The sequence below is a fragment of the Eubalaena glacialis genome, chromosome 1 (genome assembly GCF_028564815.1).
Source record: "Eubalaena glacialis isolate mEubGla1 chromosome 1, mEubGla1.1.hap2.+ XY, whole genome shotgun sequence".
Classification (NCBI taxonomy): domain Eukaryota; kingdom Metazoa; phylum Chordata; class Mammalia; order Artiodactyla; family Balaenidae; genus Eubalaena; species Eubalaena glacialis.
The window spans coordinates 211,369,597-211,392,107 of record NC_083716.1 but is presented as its reverse complement, the minus strand read 5'-3'; the positions used below and the strand labels follow the sequence as shown (position 1 = coordinate 211,392,107).

At 41.3% G+C, this 22,511-nt stretch overlaps 1 protein-coding gene across 2 annotated transcripts in view; it reads left to right on the top strand.

Annotated features, from left to right (window-relative positions):
• KLF7 (KLF transcription factor 7) overlaps positions 1 to 22,511 on the top strand; it is a 111,082-nt gene that overhangs the window by 22,306 nt on the left and 66,265 nt on the right. For both annotated transcript variants that reach the window (XM_061186788.1, XM_061186779.1), the window contains one exon: positions 17,941 to 18,571. In XM_061186788.1, coding sequence (XP_061042771.1) covers positions 17,941 to 18,571 — 631 coding nt within the window. The remainder of the gene's footprint in view (positions 1 to 17,940; positions 18,572 to 22,511) is intronic.

Here is a 22,511-nt window from a genome sequence, read left to right as displayed (position 1 = left end):
GTTTTGAATCTGGAAGCTTCCAACCAGAGCTGGATTTCCAAAGGTCAAATGTGCCTGCACATTTTGTCCTTAATGAGTTAGCTTTGCCCTGGAGCCCTCTCTGAACTTGCCAGCGTTCAACCTGAGTGGTAGCAGCAGCTTCATGACCAGATCCAACTGACGTTCCACCCTTGCGAGGTGCCAAAAGGAGCCACCTAGGGTTATTGGCCAGGAGAATGTGGTCATAAATGCATGTCTACAGGAATGGGCGAGGTTTCCTCTTTGCTTAGAAAGCCAGAAAAACATCAACAGAAAGGGGCTACAAAGGAAAAAAACACATCCAGGCACTGAACCTTTGGTCCCCTCACCAACAAAACAGCTGATGGTTTTAATGAGGAAATTTCACTTTTTTTAAAAAGGGGAGATAATCATCGTCTTTTTTCCTCTTGTTTTTTCTCTTTTATTTCACATTTTCTTGTCTTCCTCCTCTTCTTGCTTTAAAGGTGGCATACACAGGTCAACTGATATCCGAGGAACTGATGTTTCTTTTACTTGATGATGAGAATTTCTTAACTCAGTATTGATCTTTTCGCCTTGGCTACCAGGAAACTCAGGGCTGAATTTAATTCTGTGCATGATCCAGTAGCACTTTTTTAAGCTAAGATTTCTTTTTGGTAATATTTATCTTCTTTTGTTCTCATTTTAAGGTTTGTTATATGTACGTCTTAAATTAGTATGAATCTGAAACGGAAAATGCCTTAGATGACTTTGTAAAACATTTGGGTTCAGGAGTATTACTTGGTAGCATTAATATGACCATTGGGCCTCACTAATATCTTTTGAGCTCTTGATCTTTCCCTGAATTATCACTGAGGATCTAGAGAAACAGCCATTGCTGTTTAGTAAGTATACTGGTAAAGCTGAACCGAGAACAAACCAGCAACGTCATTGTCAGCCAAAAACTGTTTGCATTTTCTAGGCCCTGGGGATGCATTTTTTGCTGCCCCTTTACAGATACCCCATGTATCAGACCCCCTAGACTGCTCACCCTTTTCCAAGCACACAGTGGGGCTTTCATGTGTCTACATCATTGCTCATGTTGTGTGCTCTTTCTAGAATGTTATTGTTCCCTTTCTACATTTGACAAAAGCTCACTTATTTTTCAAGGTCTAGCTCAAATGTGACTTCTTCATGTGACCTTCACTGACCTTTCTAGGAGAGTGAGTTGGTTCCTTTGCTGTGTTGCCGTAACACGTTGTTTGTCCTAGCTATTGGTCACACATATACCCTGTTCTCTTTAATTGTATGTGTTTCTATCCCTCTGTCCTTACTATACCATGGGCATCTTATAGGTAGACATTGAGCCCTAGGATTCCCCGAAATCTCTAGCAAAGTGTCTGACGTAAAGTGGAGGCTCAGTAAATAACTGTTAAATTAATTTAAAAGAAGTACAAATACAGTACCTGCCCCTGAAAGGCCAACAGAGTTCAAATGGGTATAACCTACATATCGTAGCAGAGTTCTTCCTCCCTGGCCGTTATCCTGCTAAGACAAAGCTACCAGTCTGATCCAGTCACCCTTGAGAAGAGCACAGAATGATATGTAATAGTGGCTCCTAATCAAGATTTTTTAAAAAATTCATTTAGGAAGAATTTATTGAGCAGCTGTTGATTATACCGAGCACTGTGCTTAGCCCGAGGGAGGTTTAAAACTTGGTGCCAGACCTCCAGGCTCTTGTAGATTTGTTAGCGCTTACCCTCTCCTGCTTGACTTTTCGTGGTGACATCTCTGCAGATTTCCCTTTCTTGTGTCAAGATTCTTCTTGAGAGCAGGGATTCCAGCTGCGTGGTGCTGGGCAAGAGTAGCTGAGCAGGAGACGAAGGAAGGTGCTGCTCATTTGTGATTTCCTCCAGCTGGGTCTCTCCTCAAATAAGCAATTTCTCAGGAAAACTTGGAAGTGTTTATCACAGTTGCCACCAGTCTCTGCTGTCATATTCTTTTCACTAATGTGTATTAGCCTCCTGGCCCCTGTAGGTATTTGAGTTTGTGAATCCTGACCTAGATTTATCAGGAAGGGCATTGATAACTACTAGAGGAGGGGATCCTTAGAAACAACACCTGCCTACCCCAACATCTCAAGGACAACTATCTGGCCTTGTTTCATGGGACCTCACCTGGGAGGTTGGGCAGAAATTGCAGTCCAGAATCTGAAATCGAGATACCTGAAGACTCCTATAAGCAGAGGGATCAGAATAGTAAATTCCATCTTCATCATGCCTTGCTTCCTTGAGGCAAGCAAGATTTGGTCACGAGAAACCAAGGATCAAAGAGGAAGTGACTTCAGGAAGGCCACAAAGCTAATTACATAGGAGGAGCTGGTAAAAGTCTTCCTGACTTTGGTCTGTGTTCTCTCCGTGACACCACATTGCCTTTGATTTTATATACCTATAAAAAGTCCCAAAGTTGAAAGATTTTGATATCCGAGATTGATTAGGTACCCCCTCCCAATAAGATGCTAAATTACTTGATTTTTAATAAAGATGGTCTTCCACAACTACACATTTCTGAATCGCAATAATAAGTCTTTCTTCTTAGTTTACTACCAAATGATTATAGATAAAACCACTTTAAAATTAAGGTTTAGGTTCCATGTAGGGAGCAGGGCTAAGTGTCAGTTTTGCCCTTTGCTGCCCAAAGTTTGATGGATCCCCTTGGTTAGAGGTACGTCACCTGATAAGAGCTACTGGCATCCAGGATTTTTACACAGGAGTGAAATGCTTGCTGTTCATCTGTTTTCCATTACTGCTATTTTTCCTCTTCTTCTTGCTGCTTCTAATCCTTCCATGTTCTTTTTCAAGCTGCATTTTCTATTTGAATCTCGAACAAAAGAGATGAGTGATTGATAATACTGGTGTTGAAAATGGGCTAAGATCCAGTATTCTGAAGGGCACTGGGTTGGGGGGGAATGTTGAATCTGGTTTAGTGAAATATGCATTTTTATGTTTATTAAAACTAGGAAATTTTTTTTTTAATGTTGAATGACAAATTCAAATACCCCCTTTAAAAAAAGTGTATCACTTACAGTTTTCATATATTTGGTATTAATCCAATAAACAAGTAAAATTAGGTTCTTAGTAAACTGTAATTATAAATTTTCTCAGTTCAGATCTTAAAAAATGATACTGGTTCCATTTCTTTCTATCTCAGTGATGACACTTGATGTTGACAGATTGGAATGACTAAAATACTATTTACTTTTAACAATCCAACCAAGATTTGGAACAGTCAGAGAAAACTCAGAAATCTCTTAATAAAGGCTGTTGTCAAAACTAAGACCTCTTTTTGTTCTCACCAGGAGAAATTACATAGAAATTACATATGTAGTTGAAAAGTTTGTGAAGTGAAATTTGGGATCGGGTATTGTGTTTACAATTTGGGAAGATCCTGAACCTTTTTCAGGAATCCTGTTGCTTCAAGGTTACTGCAGATGGTTTGTTGAATTTTTTAGAATGTTTTGAGATCGTGGTAGAAGGTTCAGAGTTGGACCAGAAAAAAAGCCTAAGGGAAAAAGGCAAGAAACTTTTGGTTCTGTTTCTGGTCTATAGTGTGGCTATAGAAGTATGGAAAACCCAGTTTTCTTTACTAGCTTGGGTTCTCCATCAATAGGATGGGGATTTTAATCCTTGTTGTCTAGTTGGTCTCACAGGGGGACTTTGAGGTTACATGAAAATATTGACAACCATTTTCAGAAGCTTTTCACAAAAGAATTCTCCGTAAAAAAAGGTATATGTCATTTCATATGGATTGGATTGGAAAAGTCCCAGTTTCACCTGGCTGCTATAGTTATGATTTGTTCCCGATTCTGTCAGCCTGTTTTCTAGAGAAAGTTGAAGGTTTCTATAGATCTCTGATTCAGTGAATCGTGGGTTCAGAGCTCAGAGTATGCTTTTAAGAACAGCACAGATAAAGCATCCCAGCCTTAGCAAAAATGATCCTTTCATTCATATAGTTGTTTGCAAATCCTGATAGTGGGGATGGCATTTTAATTTTATTTTTCCAAGAAACACATTCAAGAACTCAATTTATATACACTAATATGTATAAAATAGATAACTAATAAGAACTGCTGTATTAAAAATAAAATAAAATTTGGAAAAAAAGAACTCAATTTATTGAAGATCAAGCCAAATATAAGCAAATTTTATGGCAATTGCAGATATAGACACAACATCAAAATATCTCCTAAATTAAGGCTGTGGCTCTGCTGGGGCCCACATTCCAGGATTCTCAGTAGAGAAAACATGTTTTCTTTATAGGGGAGTTTTATTAGCAGCAATGTTCCGGTATGTGGTTCAGGTTAATTAATGATGTAGTCACACTGGTGTCTTGCCATGAGTTTTATTCCAGTAAGTAGGGCACTAGGAAGTCTCATTGGCATATCCTGTCATGCCAAAATGGAATCCTTAATTTGGACCATTAAAATACATCTCAGTGAGCTCTGTCAACAAGGTAGTTTAAGAATTTTTAATGTGGATACTACCTTACACTGTGAATTCATTCACCATAAACTATTAAGTAGCATGTGCATTGGTTTCAATGAATATATGCCATTCTAAAATATTTTGTTGGCTGAGATGATTGAGATGATTGAGACGATTGAGACCTCAAAGACCCAGACCACCCACAAGCTCTGGTAGAGTTGACCTTCAATTGTGTAAGGAGATTTGTACTAAGAACCACTTTTTCCCCATGAGAGTTTCTATTAATTTTAAATCACGGTGGCATTTTAAAACTTAATTTTATGTTGTGCATATGTAGCAACCTTCCTTGGAGGTTGAAACAACAAAGCAACTGGATTGGAAATTAGATTTTCCCCCTTATGCTGCTAATGTAGTTCTTGTTCCATTGGGATTTCCCTTTGCATGGGCTGATGATTTCTTTGAAACTGTATGGAAATTGGTTCAGACAGGAACAAAGGGGAGAGGGGATGGCAGTGATGATTCAAATTAGTGTCTCTTCTTCAATGAGAGTCTGGTGTGCCTGAAAGTGCATGTCTTGCGGTACCAGGCGAGCCACCTTAGGTTAAATGAGATGCCAGAGCTACTGGAAACCAAACTTCAGGGCCTCAGCACTTGATTCCTCCCTGTCCAGTTGGGTTGAGTTGTTAATTTGAAATCTGCAACATCAGAATGTGGTTCAGAAATGGGCCAAGCACAATTTTTCTTTTCTTTATGTGATGGAAAACCTTCTATTTCTTTCTCCTTCATCTTTTTCCAGCCATCATGTGAAAGCTTCCTATTGCCTAACATAACAAACAAGAAAGGGAATGACTTTGTGACTCTGGGAACAATGACGGGTTTAGAGAAAGGCATCTGAATGACATGAAAAAGAATCTACATTTCATTGTCAGTGGCATGTGCACACACACGCATACATGTGTTCATACACACACAGGGACCCTGTACAGCTTATATTCAATATTTTCACCCTTAGCTCTTGCCTAGTTTAAACGCCATACCCTCTTAATTGGATTTTGGCTTACTTCCAGGTTCAGTGTTTTGAGGGCTCTGTATCCGTGAAATAATGATACTGAAATAAATAGCACCTCTCAGTAGAGATATCTTTTTATGTAAAATTCTTAAAGGGAATGGAGAGGAACGAAATGCTTTGTGTTTAGGAACTTATGGGAAGGTCACCAGAATGGGCCAAAACAGGAATTTCCAAGGACCTCACCTATGTAAGTGAAGTGTGCAGCTATTTAGGATGACAAAAAACATGAGTCCTCCCTGCCTGCGAGACTTGAATGCACTGTTTCATCGAAATATCAGTGAATGTGGGATGCCCATGTTGGGAACCAAATGGATGTGACCCTCAAGTGCTTCAGAGACCAGTGGCCAGAGTTGCCTTCCTCAGGGAGGTCCTTTTGGGTAATAGAAATGGGAATAAATGATATAAGATGGTTGAGCCTCTATCTTTAATCTGTTCCCTCAGGGCACCAGTTAACAAGAACCTGGTTGCGGAGGCCAGGAGAGGGTGGGTTTGTTCATCTGAGCGACACTTGGAGCACATGATGCAATACAGACTCCTGAGAAGAAATGCCCTCTTTGCATCTGTTTGAAATGGGCAGGTGTGAGGACCCAAGACTGATCTCTTTGTCTTGAGCAGAGATTCCATCTTACTGAGTCTGATGAGTATGAGTCAGTGAGTGCTTTCTCGGTGCTAAAATGTGAATGGAGGAGAAACATCGATGGAGCCCTCTGACCTAATAAGGTAGACATTTTAGGATAGCTTTCCTGGTTGGTGAGACCAGCTAACGTCCTCCCTGGAATTCCGGATTGACTAATGGCTTCATTGATTCATTTACCCATTAAACTAGTATGTTTAGATGCCTTTTCCAGGCCCTGTGCTGGGTGTGGAGATTCATTGGCACATAAGCCCAGGTCCCTACTCTGCTGGAACTTCCCTAATAGTAGGGAAAGATGGACAATAAACATGAAAACAAATAATTTAGATCTTTCCAGGGCTTGGTAAGTAACTAAAAAACAAATAAAACAAGGTAGTCTGAGGGAGAATGAATAGGGTGTTTGGGTTAGTTTATCTAGGCAGATCAAAGGACTCTCTGAATAGGTGGCAATTAAACCAAAACATAACAGATTAAAAGAAAGCAGGTATGCCATGACCCGGGGAGTCTGGATTCTGGGGTGCAGGAATAGCAGGCACTATGGCTCTGAGCTTGGTGTGTTTGTGTGAATGGGAGGGGGGGTAAGAGGTGAAGAAAACAAGACTGGTTCACGTAGGATCTGATTTGCATGGCGAGGAAGTAAGTGTGATGGCAGGCCATTGAAGGACTATTGGCAAGAATTTGAGCTGGAAGGGGTCTTTGAGAGGGTGGTTCACTCACTTTGCGAGAAGGAAATGAACTCCCTGCTCAGGGTCAGTAGTTCAGTGGGAAGGGAAGAGGCAGTGTTGGAAAGGGAGGTGTTGAATCTGATTCCCAGGCCAGGTTCTTTTTACAAATACAAAATGAGAGTTGAACAGCATCTTGTCCACTTGTGTTTATGGCTTCTCTTCCTGGTGGTTTCTGGAGGCCAGAGGAGAAAAGATGAAGTGGCAGGAGGAAGAGGAACACTCTCTGAGATGAGGAAATGGCTTTTACTTCCTACACAGGGCTGCCCTATGGCCTTGTGGGAATCTAAATGTGCCTCTCATTTGGGAATGCTGGGTGTATCCCAGACAGTAAGCATTTAAACTTTTTTTTTTTTTTCCTTTAATGAAAAACATTGAAGAGACAAGTAAATATCACCTGTAATTAAATATTAAAATACTGCTGAAGCCTACAAGGACTGTTGTTGGTTATATATGCATACATATTGTTTCTGGTGTTCTTTTGGTGAAGGAAGAAGAATTTTGGGCTTGTATCATACTCTTCGACCCATGCCTGACCAGAATTGTGATCAAATGTGTTGACATTTTGACTGAATTGTTTGTTTGAGAGTTGCTTCATTCATTCATTCATTCATTCATTCATTCGACAAGACAAATGCTTGAATCAGGCCATGAGTCAAAAACAAGTCCGGGTGTCTTTGAGGAGCCCATATTCTAGTGAAGATTATATTTAAATGCTGGCGAGGCTCATATCCGTGGTGAACCAGAGAATTCATTTCATAGTATCTGTAAACCTGGGTTAGTGAGTGTCTTAAGCTTCATGAGCGAGGCCATGAGGTCCCTGTGAAGAGGCCAAAGACCACCTTCTTCTGGGTTTTGCAGCCTCCTTCCTTTCACCAGCCAGTTGGGCAGCAAAGCCATTGGTCTGTTCCTTTGAACCTGTTCTGAATGAGCCATTCCCATGTTTCTTTACCCTTCCACCACTATTTCATGGCCTCCTGGAACTCCAGACTAGTAGGTTCCTGAGACCCCCCATCCATTCACCTGGTAGGTGAGAAAACAGCCCAGTGAGGTCGATCATGCAGCTGGAGTCCCCTGCTCACTTAACCTTTTCCACTCAACAGCTTTGCTTTACATTGATAATTATTTGGTGTTTTTATCTTCCCTTTCCGTGCCCTTGATATATTTATTTTCTTCTTAGATGTGTAATGAAAAGAACACATTATATATTGGCTATAGCATCCATAGTGTGTGTTTCAGGCCCTGTTATAAGCACTTGACACTTGAGAGTGAACTCTCACACACTTCTGCGTTGTAGGTTCTTCTGTTATCTCACTTTACAGACGAGGAAACTGAGGCAGAGGGGTCAAGTAACTTGCCCAGCAGTGATGTGAGCTAGTAAGTAGTGCAACCTGATTTTGGACCCAGGCAGTCTGTCTCCAGGGCCAACTCTTAACCCCCTTGCTTCTGCCTTTCAGGGTATACAGGGCCTGTTTCCTTAACTGGGGTGAGCAGCACAGTGGCACACCCACACAGGCACCTTAAATATTTTGGGAAGTTGATTCCAAGGGCCCTGAATTAAGTAAATGTACAGCCATCTATGTCAGGAACAGCGGCTTAGGGCTTGGTTTCATTATGTCTTTGGCTGTCACTTTTCGAAGTCTGAAGAGCAAAACAAATATTCCTTTTAGTGCCCTTACGTTGTCTTCAACATTCCACAGTGGAAGTTCTTAAACTCTCTTGGTTTTGAAAAGATCCTCTGTGATCACCAGCCACTAAATTGCATCTGCCACTGAGGGCCCCGATGGGATCTGAACCTGTTGTTCTTGGGAAATTCAAGCTTCGAGTGGGTTTGTGTGTGTGTGTGTGTGTGTGTGTGTGTGTGTGTGTGTGTATACATTGTACACCTGGGCAGCTGTGCTTCGGGGTGAAAAACAATCATGTATGTATATGTATTTTTTATGGGAGGTAGAGGAAGGATATATTTAATTTACCCGACTGAGAAGGATATAACAATGGTCCAGAAGGGAGTCAATGAATTGAGCTTGCTTTAAAAAAAAAAATCCCAGTAGCCTGAGTCAGCCTGTGCAAGTGATTTGAGAGAGGAAGGGGAGATGATGTCATGGGTTCGGCATGTTCCGATCTTGGCCACTCAGTGCAGAGGGGCCTGGGGAGTTTGGGGAGGGTGTGTGCGTGTGTGTGCAAAGTTCACAGGAGCGGGTAGGGGGGTGAGTAAGAGCGGGTTGTAAAACAGGATTAATAACCCCTTGTCAGACCTTTCCCTGTTACTGTGTTTTGCAGTAATTTTGGTTTGAATGAAGGCTCTCTAGCCAATTAATGTTTATTTGTTTCCTTTGGCAAGACCCGTTGGGGGAAGGGATGAGATTGGTGAATTTAAAATTTTTGTTTTGTTTTTGCATTTTGGAAGAAGAGGCAAGTAATGTGAGTGCGGGTTTTCAATGAAGGCTCCCCTGCCCACCCGCCCCCTCCCAGCCCCAATCCACCCCTTTAAGAGGCAGGAGGCAAGACATGGCCAGCTGGTGCCTTGCACTGACACAGGTGCAGAGGCAGTGGGGGGGTGGCGAGCCAAGAATAATTACAGGTTTCTGAACCATCAGGCCCCTCCTGACACAAGCGCTCATCGCAAAAACTGCTCTTTATGGAGAATTAATGGTGAAGCTGAGCAACTGTCAGGGTCATTGTTCTTGCAAAGCATCACTCCTCAGGGGGGAGGCCTTCTCCCGAGTCCTTGGGCTCTCATGAGTTGCTGGAGCAGGGTGCCCTTCTTCTCGAGCAAGGACTGCTTGGCCCTCTCCTGCACAGCGATGGGCTTTTCCTTTGGGGGTGTCTCTTGTGCATTTTGTTTCTTTTTTAAACCACACTCTCAGCCCAGATCTGGGTCTTTGCTCTAGCGTAGGATGGTTTTTCATTGACTATTCAGGCATGAATTTTATTTCGTCCGTGGAAGTATAATAACTGAAGCAGAGACATGTAACGAAACTTATTTTCAAGCTCTAAAGTAACAAATGGGGTTTCCTCCAGTGTGTGTCAAGCTAAATGGAGACTTAGCTGGGAAGTAAGTTGATAGTGGACCCCGGCGTGTTCTGTGACCTAGCTGTGACGAGCAGTGGTGTCTCTGCACCACTCAGAAGTTGAATTTAGTTATAGTTCAGCGGCAAAGTGAGAGCGAGTGACCCTCCTTAAGGGCTGATGGAGGGTAGGTGCAGTAATTGTAGGTAGAGGCCAGAGTGATAGACTTCTCATTGGTGTGTTCTGAAAAGTAACATATGGAAAAACAACCCTGAACCAAGATAGGATGGCCTCTCGTGCATGGGCCACCTTATCCCTAGTGGACACTGAATTTTAAGGGTCACAGACACTGTGAAGGAGGAAAGAGGTCTTCCAGGTTGTGGGAGGCCTGGGGGACAAGGAGCACAAGACCTGGGCCCCAACTCTGCGCAGCTTACGTGGCTGTAAAATTCGCCTTAACTCTTAATTCGGATTTGAGTTGTTTGGTGTTTGTTGGTTTGTTTGTTTTTAATGCGCTGCAACTAAGGAATCCCTGGGAGATGAAAGGGGTATTTGAGGCTGTCTATTTCAAAGACGTCACCCTCTCCCCAGGCCTTTAATTTTGTCTCCTTTCTCCCCAGCCTCCCCAAAGGAAAAATATACAACAAATATTTTCTTTGTATGTTGAAAATCGTTGGGGGAGGAGAAACACTGAAGGGGTTTTGGTAGAGGTTTCCCAACTTTCATGTTTGTTTAGAATTCAGTTAATTTTCATAGCACTGTCTCTCAGAATTTACGGATTACTAGAGGGAAATACTTAATTTGGTTTCAGCTCCGGCAACCAGTTGATGTGAGAGACAGTGGGAAGGAATGGCATTTACACTGGTTGCAGTACTCTGGTGGTTTTGCGGAGTTCAGCAGTTCTGACAATGATGGGTAATACTGTTGTACCTCTGGGGTGTGCTATTGATGTGGGTTCTTTTTTTTTAACCTAATAGCTAAAAAACGCAGTAAGAGATTTTCACTTATACCATATACTTGCTCACCCACAATTTCTAGACAGAGTTTATTCTCTCCTAACCTTCCACCCAAATATTTTCTGGCAGTGAAAGTCAAGAAAAAGTGAATGTTTGTTTAAAATCTATCTCTAGGTCTTACAAGTTTGATTCTTGTCACTGGTTCATACCTCCTCTCTGCCACGAGTTAGGTTCACTGTTACATTTCTCCTCCTCAGAACTGCTTTGAAATGTCGAAACCCAGGGAGATGGGCAAAACGTTGAGGTGCCTGTTATGTGAGGTTCTCCCATAGGCTTACTGAGTTTATCAATTATGGTGCTTCCTTTCCCTCCCCCAATCCCTCAGAAAAACGGTACCAGAACTCTGGCCATGCTTTCAACTTCCTTTCCCATCTTTCAACTCTGACCTAATTTAAAAAGACTAGAAATGTGTCAGAACCATTACATCATACCATCCTCTGAAGGGGAAAAAAAAAAAATCACAAAGTTCCCATAAATATCAATCTTTGCAATCCTATAGAGTTTTCAAGTTGGTTTGGAGTTAGAAGAATAAAGATTTTGCCAAAAAGTGTGAAGTGTAAACTTAGTTAATAATATGTTAGAAAGAATGAGTATTTTAGAAGATTGCTTTACAAAAGAAGCACAAATTACCCTACTGTCAGTAGCTTGTTTTGTGTCACTTTGAATTTCCATTCTGGGTTGTGTGTGAATTTCAGAGCACAGAAAAGTAATTAAGCTCTGGGACACTCCCAGGAGAAAGGTAAGAGGTTCGTCTCCCTGTTTCTATACTTCAGACTCTTTGGGGACTGTGGCACCATGGTTAATAGCAGGTGACAAAACCACACATAACAAATGTCAGGAAGGGGCTCCCATGGGCAGCCAAGTGCAGTTCACCTGCGTGTGCAGTTTACCTGGGTGAGCATTCTTTCTGGGAACCAAAATTCACCCCTTCCTTGCTGGAAGCATCGGCATCATCATTATCATCAACATCAGTAGGTCAAGGTCTGATCTCAGAAGAAGCATGACTTTGCAAGTTTCCATGAAGGAGATTGCTGGTATCTCCCCATATTTTTGCCTCTATGTTCTTTCCCCAATTTGTTTGATCTCTTTGTTCTTTTAACTCTTGGATCTCTTAGGTGAATGAAATAGGTGGAATACTTGGAATGAAGGGCAGCTGGCTAAAGGGAACACAAATGACTGATAATTGATTATGAACATAGGTAGTAGTGTAGGTGGCACTTTATTTCAATGACTATATTATTCCAGAAAGTAATCATTAGCAAAATGCCATTTCTTTTATTTCTTCTATTTCTTTTTTGACTCACTAACTCAAGTATATGTGGATCCAAAGACTACAAATAACTACTCCTAATGACACAGTTATTGAGTGGTGGCAAGAATATTGGACCAATGGCTTTGTCTTATGTTCTAATTAAAAGACAGAAAAAAAAACTAGAACTTTTTATGTTTTAAAAACATGGGTATAGTTTCAGTGGTGGTGATGGATGGGGGTTGTGAGGTAAGCTTATTTTTTAGAAAGTTCTTACAATGGTACACCACTTCAAATACTTAGACATATCTGCCATCTGAGATAGCAAAGGTAGAATTTAGCTCTAAAAGATTATTTTTATTGTTTGAGACCTATGTGATTTAAACAATATGGTCATTGCTTTTAAGGAGATCATAATCTTAATAAACCAGACATGCTACCAATTTATGGACCCTTAGATTCATTTTGGAGACACTGTTTGATTGTCCACGATCGAGGAGGGTTGTCTTTCAACACTTGACAGCCAGCATATTTTCTTAACTCTGTGTTTCCTAAACCAGGCTTCCTGAAAGAGATAGACTTTATGCTGAACTTTGGATGAAAGAACGATTAGTGGGAGAGAAAATGAAAGATTGTGTCAAGCATATGGGCATGAGGGGAAGTTAAGGAGAGGAAAAATAGGTGAGGGAAACCCTTTAGGGGAGGGTTTTAGGGGAAATGGCAAAAGCGCCTGGAGATATTTGCAATCTTGACTGGCAAGTTTCATGTAAATTATGATGAGATAAGGACAGGTTGAACAAGAGCCATTTGGTAACCTTGGCATCATCATGCCCACATGTGACCAAGTTTCTTACATATTTCTTGATCCTGTGAAAGTAACTACCTCTTGCCAACAGCAGGGAGATTTTGGTGAACTTGATTTGTCCTGCAAGACTTGGATTATCCTGTTTTCTGTCAAATTCTGCCTGTGGATCCTATCATAGAAGTAGCAGGTATGGCAGTAACAGGTTTGAATTTTTTTCTTTTTTTAAAACTAGGTCTTGGATTGTCATTTTAATAAGCATGTTTCAACAAGAAGGCTATGAAGAGAATGGAGAGAGTATTTTAAAATATTTCAGGGTGATCATTTCAAAACCAAGTTCAGGTGATATTTGTTAGGAAACTAGAAGAAGCCATGCATTTCGAAATTGGGATTTCGGAGAGCCTTCACAAAACTCATCTGTAACTCATAAATAATAAGAAAGTCACTTTGCACTTGGGTGCGTTTCCTCCCCATTGCTGACGGTAGTGGATTTTTGAGAAGGTGGAGGCTGATCCAGTGGCTCAAGCCCTAAGTTGTATTGTTAGGTCAGGCTGAGGAAAGCCTCATTTCTCCAAGGTGAGGTACCAGACAGCCATGATTTATGTCATTAAATTGACATCTGCTGACTCCAATTTGGAGTTTGCTGGCTAGTGTCATTGGGACAGAGTAAATCTCTGGTTCTGGTGGACAAACAAACATTTGAACTCTGTATCGAAATTTGCAATCTGGAGACACTCCTAGTGTGCCGATGGGCATTTCTTTTCTCTCTCTGTCTCTCTTTTGAAAGTATTTAGACTTATAGTAAGTCACAAAAATTGTACATAGAGTTCCTGTATACACTCTTTGCAGCTTCCCTTAATGTTACATAATCATAATACAAGTATCAGAACAAGAAATTAACCTTGATAAAATACCATTAACTAATTTATACACTTTATTTGAATTACATTATTTTTCCCACCGGTGTCCTTTTTCTCTTCCAGGATCCAGGCAGGGATCCATTGCATTTAGTTGTCTTATCTCCTTAGTTTCCTGCAATCTGTGACAGCTTCTCCTTTGTTTCTCATGACCTTCATACTTTTAAAGAATACCGGCCAGTTATTTTGTGTAATGGCCCTCAATTTGTATTGGTCTCATGTTTTCTCATGATTAGATTGAAGTTAGGTACTTTTGGCAAGAATGGCACAGAATAATGTTGTGCCCTTTTCAGACTGTCATGTTCGGGGAGCATGATATCAATATGCTGCTAAATTTCATCATATGGTGAAGGTGGTGCATGCCAGGTTTCTCTACTGTAAAATTATTATTTTTGTCTTTGTGATTAATAAATGTCTTGTTGGGGGAGTGCTTTGAGACTAGGCAAATATCTTGTTTCTCATTATACCTTCATCTATTAATTTTAACATCCATTGGTGATTCTTGCCTGTACTCATTACTACTTTGTTGTTTGACTAATGGCGATTTTCTATTTTAATACTTCTATTTTCAATACTTCTATGTTTATTAATTGTAATTTTACTATAAGTAGGAGCTGATCTATCTCCTCCACTTATTTATTTATTCAACCATTTATTTATATCACTGTGGATTCATGGATATTAATTGTATTCCATGGGTTAGACTCTTTTATCATTATTCGTTTTTGTTGCTCACATTGCCTAGATTTGGGCTTTGAGAACTCCTTCAAGTTGGCTCATGAGTCTTTTTGACATGCCTCCATCACTTTATGAGCACTTCCTTACCTTCTGGTACAACAGTATATTCTAGTCTCATCTTTATTTTCTTTGCCTCAGCCTTTCAATCAACTATTTCTCCAAGGCATCCTGGTTCCCTTTATTGGATAGTGATATTTAGAAACCAAGATCTTCATGCCAGGTGTGCTCACTGCTACTGGAGTGTCTTTGCTTGTAGACTCTTCTCATTGACAGAGCTAGGAAATACATGTATATATACACATACATGCATATACACATTTATTTCTATATCTACCTCTGTGTGTATATGTATTAAAATCTCTGAGTAAATACTGATACCTTAAATTCCAATTAAACATCATAGGCATTTCTTAAGGGAGTTCTTATAATTATTTTTCAAAAACATTGGCGATAAACGGTCTCTTTTGCTTGGAAATAATCTAACATTGAAATCCTCCTCATCCTTAACATTTTAATCTCCAACACTCCTGATGAGTTTCTGGTTGACAAAGTCTTCTTTTCTATCTAAGCTTCATCACCAACAAATATTACAAGAAGTAGATTTCTCAAGACAAAAATATTCCATAATGATTTCAGAGGGCTACCCAGCACATTCTGATGGGTACTCATGCTTCTCTAACTCTCAGATGGAATAAGAATGCCTTGTATTAGGATTGCAAGTGATAGCCTCTCTTAAGTGGTCCAGATTTTCCCACATTTTAGTGATGGGAAGTATCTCCATCCTTAGATAATTAGTGTGATCCATGTGTTCTGGGATTCAAACTAGGGCATACTGGGTAGGTTATTTTTTATCCTCCCTGAAGAGTGTGTAAATGCATTTAGAATATCTCAGTTCCTTAGAACTCTGACTATGAAGAGATCTGAGCTTCCTAATAATCACAACAATTTCTTAGTGACTTTTGATTCTTTGAGCTAAAAATATGTAAGATGACATGACATCCAAAAGCTCTATTCATAGACACTGGTGACTGTGGGTGTGAAATAGTCCTTGTGTGCGTGAGGCCGGGAACTGCCTCAAGGACCTCTTATAACCCATGATTCAGCTGATTTCTACCTGAAACATATCTGTGTCTCAAAGGTCTGGTTCTGCTCTTTGGGCAAAGCTAAAGGAGCATTACAATTATGTTCTAGAAGACATGTATTAGTGGTCGTTTCTAGGATTGCTAGCCTCAGCCTAGTCCAGGTTAGGGTCAGCAGGTGGCTTTTGTAGAGTGGAGTAGAGTAGAATGATCAAAATAATAGCATAAAGTTGATTTTATCTTTGTTTGATAGACATTATGTACCTGATGGGTACCAGACACTGTACTTGGTAGATGATGGTTTAAAAAGGGAAGGGGAGGTTTAAGGGAGGTTTCAGGGCTAATATCTTATAATTCAGAAGTGAATTGGCTGGGACTAACACTGAGGGTTTCAATATTGGAAAGAAGTAAATGATAATTTTTAGCAATGAGATGGAAAAATGAAAGGGAAAATCTCTGAAACAGAGAATTCAGAAAAGGGGCAAATAAGGATAAGACAAATTCCTAGACCTGAGAAGGTGGTAGTACTCGTTTCGGATATGAAGTGGTGGGAAGCTACTCAGCAAGAGCTATTATTTAATCAATAAGCAAAATAGAATCAAACTTACTTTTCCAATAAGCTTTACTTGATTAATACCTCCATAATATAGAGTACAGAATTCATTGTCCACTCATCCCCTAAGAACTTATCAACATACTTTATTGTTATGTTATTTGGTACCACTTTGCTTATAAATTCATGTAATTTTTAGCTTGTAATTGTTTATTCTGCACCTACATCACATGGATCTATCACAGTCTTCTCCTTCTAACATACAGAAAGCCTTGCACCTTGCTGTGAACACAGTAGTTGAGCGAACACGTGTGACATGAGGGTTGAATGAAGATTGGAACCATTCATTAGTTTATCCTATTAAAAATCGATAGTGAGACCCAAAGGTCATTCATTGTTAAAAATCTGCTTTTCTTATTCAGTAATGCAGAGTTTTACCAGAAGGCTGATTAAAAACCAATCTTTTGAAATGTCACCAAAATAAGATCCTTGACAGATACAACACAACTAGGTATATCATTAAAATAGATTCTTAACAGAATAAAAACCTAGAATCAGAACATTGGTTGAAAACATAGAAGCTCTACAGAGGCAGTAAATTAGGAGCTAGTCACATTTTAAATTTGCCATCAGTGTTTCTTTGTTGAAGCCCCAGAAGTTAGAGCAAATTGAACTGATAGTATAAGTTAGCACCATGGTTTTCTACCAGATTCTGGAAGAGTAGGATTAAGTGAGGAGAGCTTTTAGATTATAAACTTAAAATCCGCTTTGGCCATAAAAGCGCTTCCCCCATCTTACAAAGACTTACATGCACCATGGATGAATATTTGTTGAAACTCTGAACCTTTCTGTTTTTTTTGGTTTCTTTTTCCTCACTTCTTTACCAGGTGAAAACTTTATATTGAAATAGATTGTGTCTTATCTTTAACAATTCAAATAGCTATGATTGAACTTATTTTTATCATGGAGTCAGAGATGTCGAACTATTGTAATGGGACTCATGCTCCTTGCCACACAGTATGTAGCAATTGTATTTTGAATAACTTGCTGTAAACAATGGGGGTTTTGTCATGTGCATCAAAGGTTTTATACAAGGCGTTCTTTAGAACAGTGTCCATTCCTGCTGGTTAGGGAATCCACTCCCAAGGCAGGGCTTGCTGTTGGTTCAGCTCATGACTTAGTTTGGGTGGGCATGGTTTATTCTTCAGGTCAGGTTGGAAAATTGGCTTATTTTTGTGACTTGCTAAAGTCTATTTGAAAAATTAAGTTGGACTGTGGGGAGTCTTATCTCGATATGAAAACCTTGTCTGATTCTATTTGCTTCTTGCTTGCGCGGGAACTCCTAGGGAGGCTTAGAGCATCTCACCTGCTGAATTGGATTGTGGAGCATGAGACCATTTTAACATTAAATGTTCTCAGGGAACTTGATGGTGTGAGATAGCCCTTCTGGGCTTCTAGTTCCCCATTAACTATAGTAGTTGAACTCATATCATGTGACCCTTGTGAACCCTTCAGAAGTGTCCAGGGAGGAAATAACAAGGTCAGACCTTTCAACAAGAGAATTTCAGATACGAGCCATGAAACATTCTCTGTTCCTTCCTGTATCTTCTTCCTCAGCCTGTCAACATGTGGTCTTATGGTGTTCTTTGCTTCTGATGGCTGTTTCTCTCCCTCCCTCCTTCCCCTCTGCAGACATGCCTTGAATTGGAACGCTACCTGCAGACGGAGCCTAGGAGGATCTCGGAGACCTTTGGTGAGGACTTGGACTGTTTCCTCCGTGCTTCTCCTCCCCCGTGCATTGAGGAAAGTTTCCGGCGCTTAGACCCCCTGCTGCTCCCTGTGGAAGCGACCATCTGTGAGAAGAGTTCGGCAGTGGACATTTTGCTCTCTCGGGACAAGTTGCTATCTGAGACCTGCCTCAGCCTCCAGCCAACCAGCTCTTCTCTAGACAGCTACACAGCCGTCAACCAGGCCCAGCTCAACGCAGTGACCTCATTAACGCCCCCCTCGTCCCCTGAGCTCAGCCGCCATCTGGTCAAAACCTCACAGACTCTCTCAGCCGTGGATGGCACAGTGACGTTGAAACTGGTGGCCAAGAAGGCTGCACTCAGCTCAGTAAAGGTGGGAGGGGTGGCAACAGCAGCGGCAGCCGTGGCGGCAGCTGGGACAGTTAAGAGTGGACAGAGCGACAGTGAACAAGGAGGGGTAGGGGCTGAGGCATGCCCTGAAAACAAGAAGAGGGTTCACCGCTGTCAGTTTAACGGGTGCCGGAAAGTTTATACAAAAAGCTCCCACTTAAAGGCCCACCAGAGGACTCACACAGGTAGTGGTACAAGTTGGCCGCACGTGGTTTCTTCTTTTTCCTCCTTTAGCCTCGTGGTGGGAAGGGCTTCTCTCTGTTCCGAGAAGTGGCATCCATGCCAACTAGGAGGTGTAGAGAGGCAGGTGGGCCTGGGTGGGGAAGCAGGTGACTCACTCGTTACCTTAGGATCTCCAGGTGTCCTGAGCACAGGACATGGGTTTGTCACTGGCTCAGAGACACTTTCAGAGGCAATGCCAACCACGGTGTAGAATCAGACACTACTGAGGATGCCTGAACAGGGGCTCTGGTGGTGTGACTCACAACCGTACGTGATATGTGCACTTGTCACTTTCCTGACACTTTTCATTGTTTTATCAGTGTAATTTTGCAGTTTGGATCAACACTGGAATCCGAGGAGGTACATTTGAAATTCACAGTTGAACAAGGTAGCCAAGGTGTCCCTATTCACTCTTTTTCCAGCATCCGTGATTTTTCATCAAAGTCACCAACAGCAGGAGGGTTTCAGAGTTCATTAGAGGTGATCATTCTATAATTAATTGGCATCTCCTCTTTTGCATTGTTCTCTGGCGCATGCTTTAATGGAGAGATGGCAGAATTGCTTTTTAATGAGCTTGTTACTGAGAAGTTGCTAAAGTGATTACATTGCTATGTGTGTGGTAAGGGCGCTGGGGACCGGCGGGGACTGTATATTTTCCTCAGGACTTTTGTGGTGACTCCCAGGAATCATGTTCATCTTGGGAGCGATGGGATAATTTGGAAGAGTGGAGTTTGCAGAGAAAAGAGTGAGATTAGCATTTTCCTTGAATCTGGTCTTTGTTCTCTGATTTGAGTTGGAAGCTTAGGGCTGGTGTCTCTTCTTGGGGTTAGCATCGTAGGAGCAATTACCGTCATTGGGGGTTTTTTAATGAGTCCCTGACAGTGTATTGCTGGTATGGTTTTTGCATACTGCGTGCACAGTACAAGCTGAACAGGGAAAAACTCCGAAAGTATAAACAGCAGAATCAGAGTGTTGTCAGGGAGAAATAGGTGATTGGATCTAGGCTAGGAGATGTGTTGGTGAGAGTTCTTTTCGGGCTCACTGCTTGTCTTCCAGGTACTCTGTGGTGGTTTGTGGACTGTGTCACCAAGGAAGTGTACAGTGCAAAGTTCATTGGCTGGAAAATCAGGAAAACCTGGGTTCTATTCTAATGCTATTACTAACTAGCTTTGTGACCTTGAGCACATCGCTTTACCTCACTGGCGGCCTCATTTTCCACATCTGCCAAACAATCCGGATCTTAAGGCCCCTCTCAGCTTTAATGTTCTGGGGGGAGGGGGTCTGCGAAATGTCTTTGTGCAGGACAGAGGAGCTTCCCTGAGGTAGGAGTGCATAATGTGTGACTAGAAGCCATCACCACCGTGAACCTGGAAGGTACTCCCACGGGAGGATGAGCGTGGACGTTGCTTCCTCACACCACAGGACTTAGGCATGCCCTCCTCTAATTCCGAACTGACTTTCCCTTGTGCCCTTGCTTGGTTCATGGGAAGGTCCCCTAAGGTAACTTTTGAACCCGTGGCTCAGGTTCGGGTGCCACTCAGGGTTCCCACTGGAGATTGGGTTCAAGTCCTTCAGTCCACATACATCAAGGCGAAAGCTTCCTGCTATTTTCAGCTTTTTTTCCCTCTCTCTGATATTGTCCTGGAGGTCATTTTTATTTATATGTCTTTCTTTCTCAAGTCAGTGAGTAAAGTAACGAGAAGACATTGCAGTGCTCCCAGGCTTCAGCCATGACTCATCTCCTGTTCCCCGCAGGAAACCAGAGAAGGCAGGATGAGGCAAGAAGGTTGAGCTTTGTTGGGGGTGTGGAATTCATGCTTATGAGCACATTTTTTCATTACTAACGTGAGACAGGCAATGTCCTGCCTAGTATGGAGACTGGACGGCTCTGGGGAAGCAGAGAGTCTTTTTTGGGGGTGAGTCCAGAGCATTTTCTTCTTTTCCCTATCCCCTCTTTCCAATGGATGTGTTAGAAGGATAACTCTGAGGAGTGATGCGTATTTTGTGCTTTGTTTTTTGGGCATTTTCTGTTCAGAGTGATTATCAAGGTGGAGCTCATTATGTTTCCCAGCACCTGCAACCCCTTGCCTTATAGTGGATTAAAGTGGAAAGACTCCTCCCCGTGGGGAATTTACCCAAGAAGGCACCATGCATTATTAGAAAAGCAGTACTGCAGAGTGGTTAAGAGCAGGTCTTTGCAGTCAGGGAGACTTGGGTTTGAATTCTGGCTCTACAACTTCCTAGATTTATGACCTGGATACATGATGTATCTTCCCTGAGCCTCAGTTTCCTCACCTGTAAAATAGGGATAATTTACCTCCTAGATTGTTTTGAAGATTAAATGAGTAAACATATGTAAAATACTTGGCAGATGGTAAGAGCTCATTAAGGATAGTAATAGGGTTGGTTGTAGTTGTGACTATTTCCGATGATATTGATTAGCAGTGATTTTGTGCAAAAACAGCTTTATGTAAACTAGAAATAAACCACTTAAAGTTAAATGCCTCCAAAAAACAAGAAGCTTTTCTTTCCTCACTTCCATAATTTCAGTGTAGGGGTGATGATACAAGGACATTATTCATGGAGGGTGAAATTGGACATGCAGGCATTGGCCCGTTGAAGTTGGCAGTAATGTAGAGCATGACTTTCCTGAAACAACACAGGAAGCAATGGCCTCGCACCCTCCAGATGCATTTTGCCAGTAAAACCTTCTGCAGAGACAAGCATGGAGGGAAAAGTAGGTGCTATAAGAAAGAGAAACAGATAGGAGGGGAGGTAAAAGTGGAGATGGGGGATGAGGAGAGGGAATCTGAATTAATTTGGATGAAATGGATGAGAATCAGAAGTATTTATTTGGAATTGGTGTGAAGGGGGCACATGGGGAACTGAAAAAAACAAAAGTGATAATTTATGTGGTGTGGATGAACTAAGAATAATGAAAAAAGCATGAAGGATGGAATCAAATTAAGTGCAAACATATCAAGGAAGTAGACTAGTAAAAAGCTTGAGGGCCAAGGTATAGGGTGATGGGAATTCAGGTTGGAGATGAGTCTGCTGCTAGAAATGAATGGAGTAGGGAGAGCCGCTGACCAAATGTTGAAATGAAGTTTAAAAAAATGGACTCTGGTTGGATTCAGGCAAGCTGTTTTAACACAGGGCTCACTTTAATTCAGTGAAAATATTTTCTTATCCTTCAGCTGGGGACGTGTTTTGGGACATAAAAAGAGAGAGAGAGAGAGAGAGAGAGAGAGAAAACCATCCAGGAGAAAGAGGGGAAATATTGGCATTTTGTTCTCTAGAGTTATATATATGATCTATCTCTTCTATATGGTAATATGTTGAAAAAGAAACACACTTGCAAATGTGAAATAAAATATGTGGGTCTCTGTCTATGCATAAAGAAAGACAATACATTGTTGGTGACGTGGATTTCCTTGCATTGAAGAATTTTTAAAAGTGTTATTCATTTAATCTTTATACAGATAGGATTTACTGAGCTGGAAAAGATATGCTGCTGCTTCATCTTCTTTTTTTTTTTCCCCTTCTGTGGCTGTTTTTTGAGGATGCTGAATCCTTCAAACTTTTTGCCCTGGAGGATGTTAGGCAATGAGGTGGTTTTTCTTTTTTTCAGGTAGCAGATATTCAAGTTGGTAGCTAGGGCACAAATACTGGTTGCCCAAGGAGGTGAAGTGAGGGATGGGGGAGCCAGGCTGGGGGTGGCAGAAGATGAGGCAGGGACTGGGACAAAAGGAATATTGTGAAGTAGCAGAATCTTAGTGAAAGGAAGCATATAAAAATGGACATATGGTTTATTCATTGGGAAGAGCACTTAGTGCTGGCATGAGCGTAAAAATGTCCTTTAGCAGCCAAGCCATTACAGACCTTTCTCTCCCACTCTGTTTT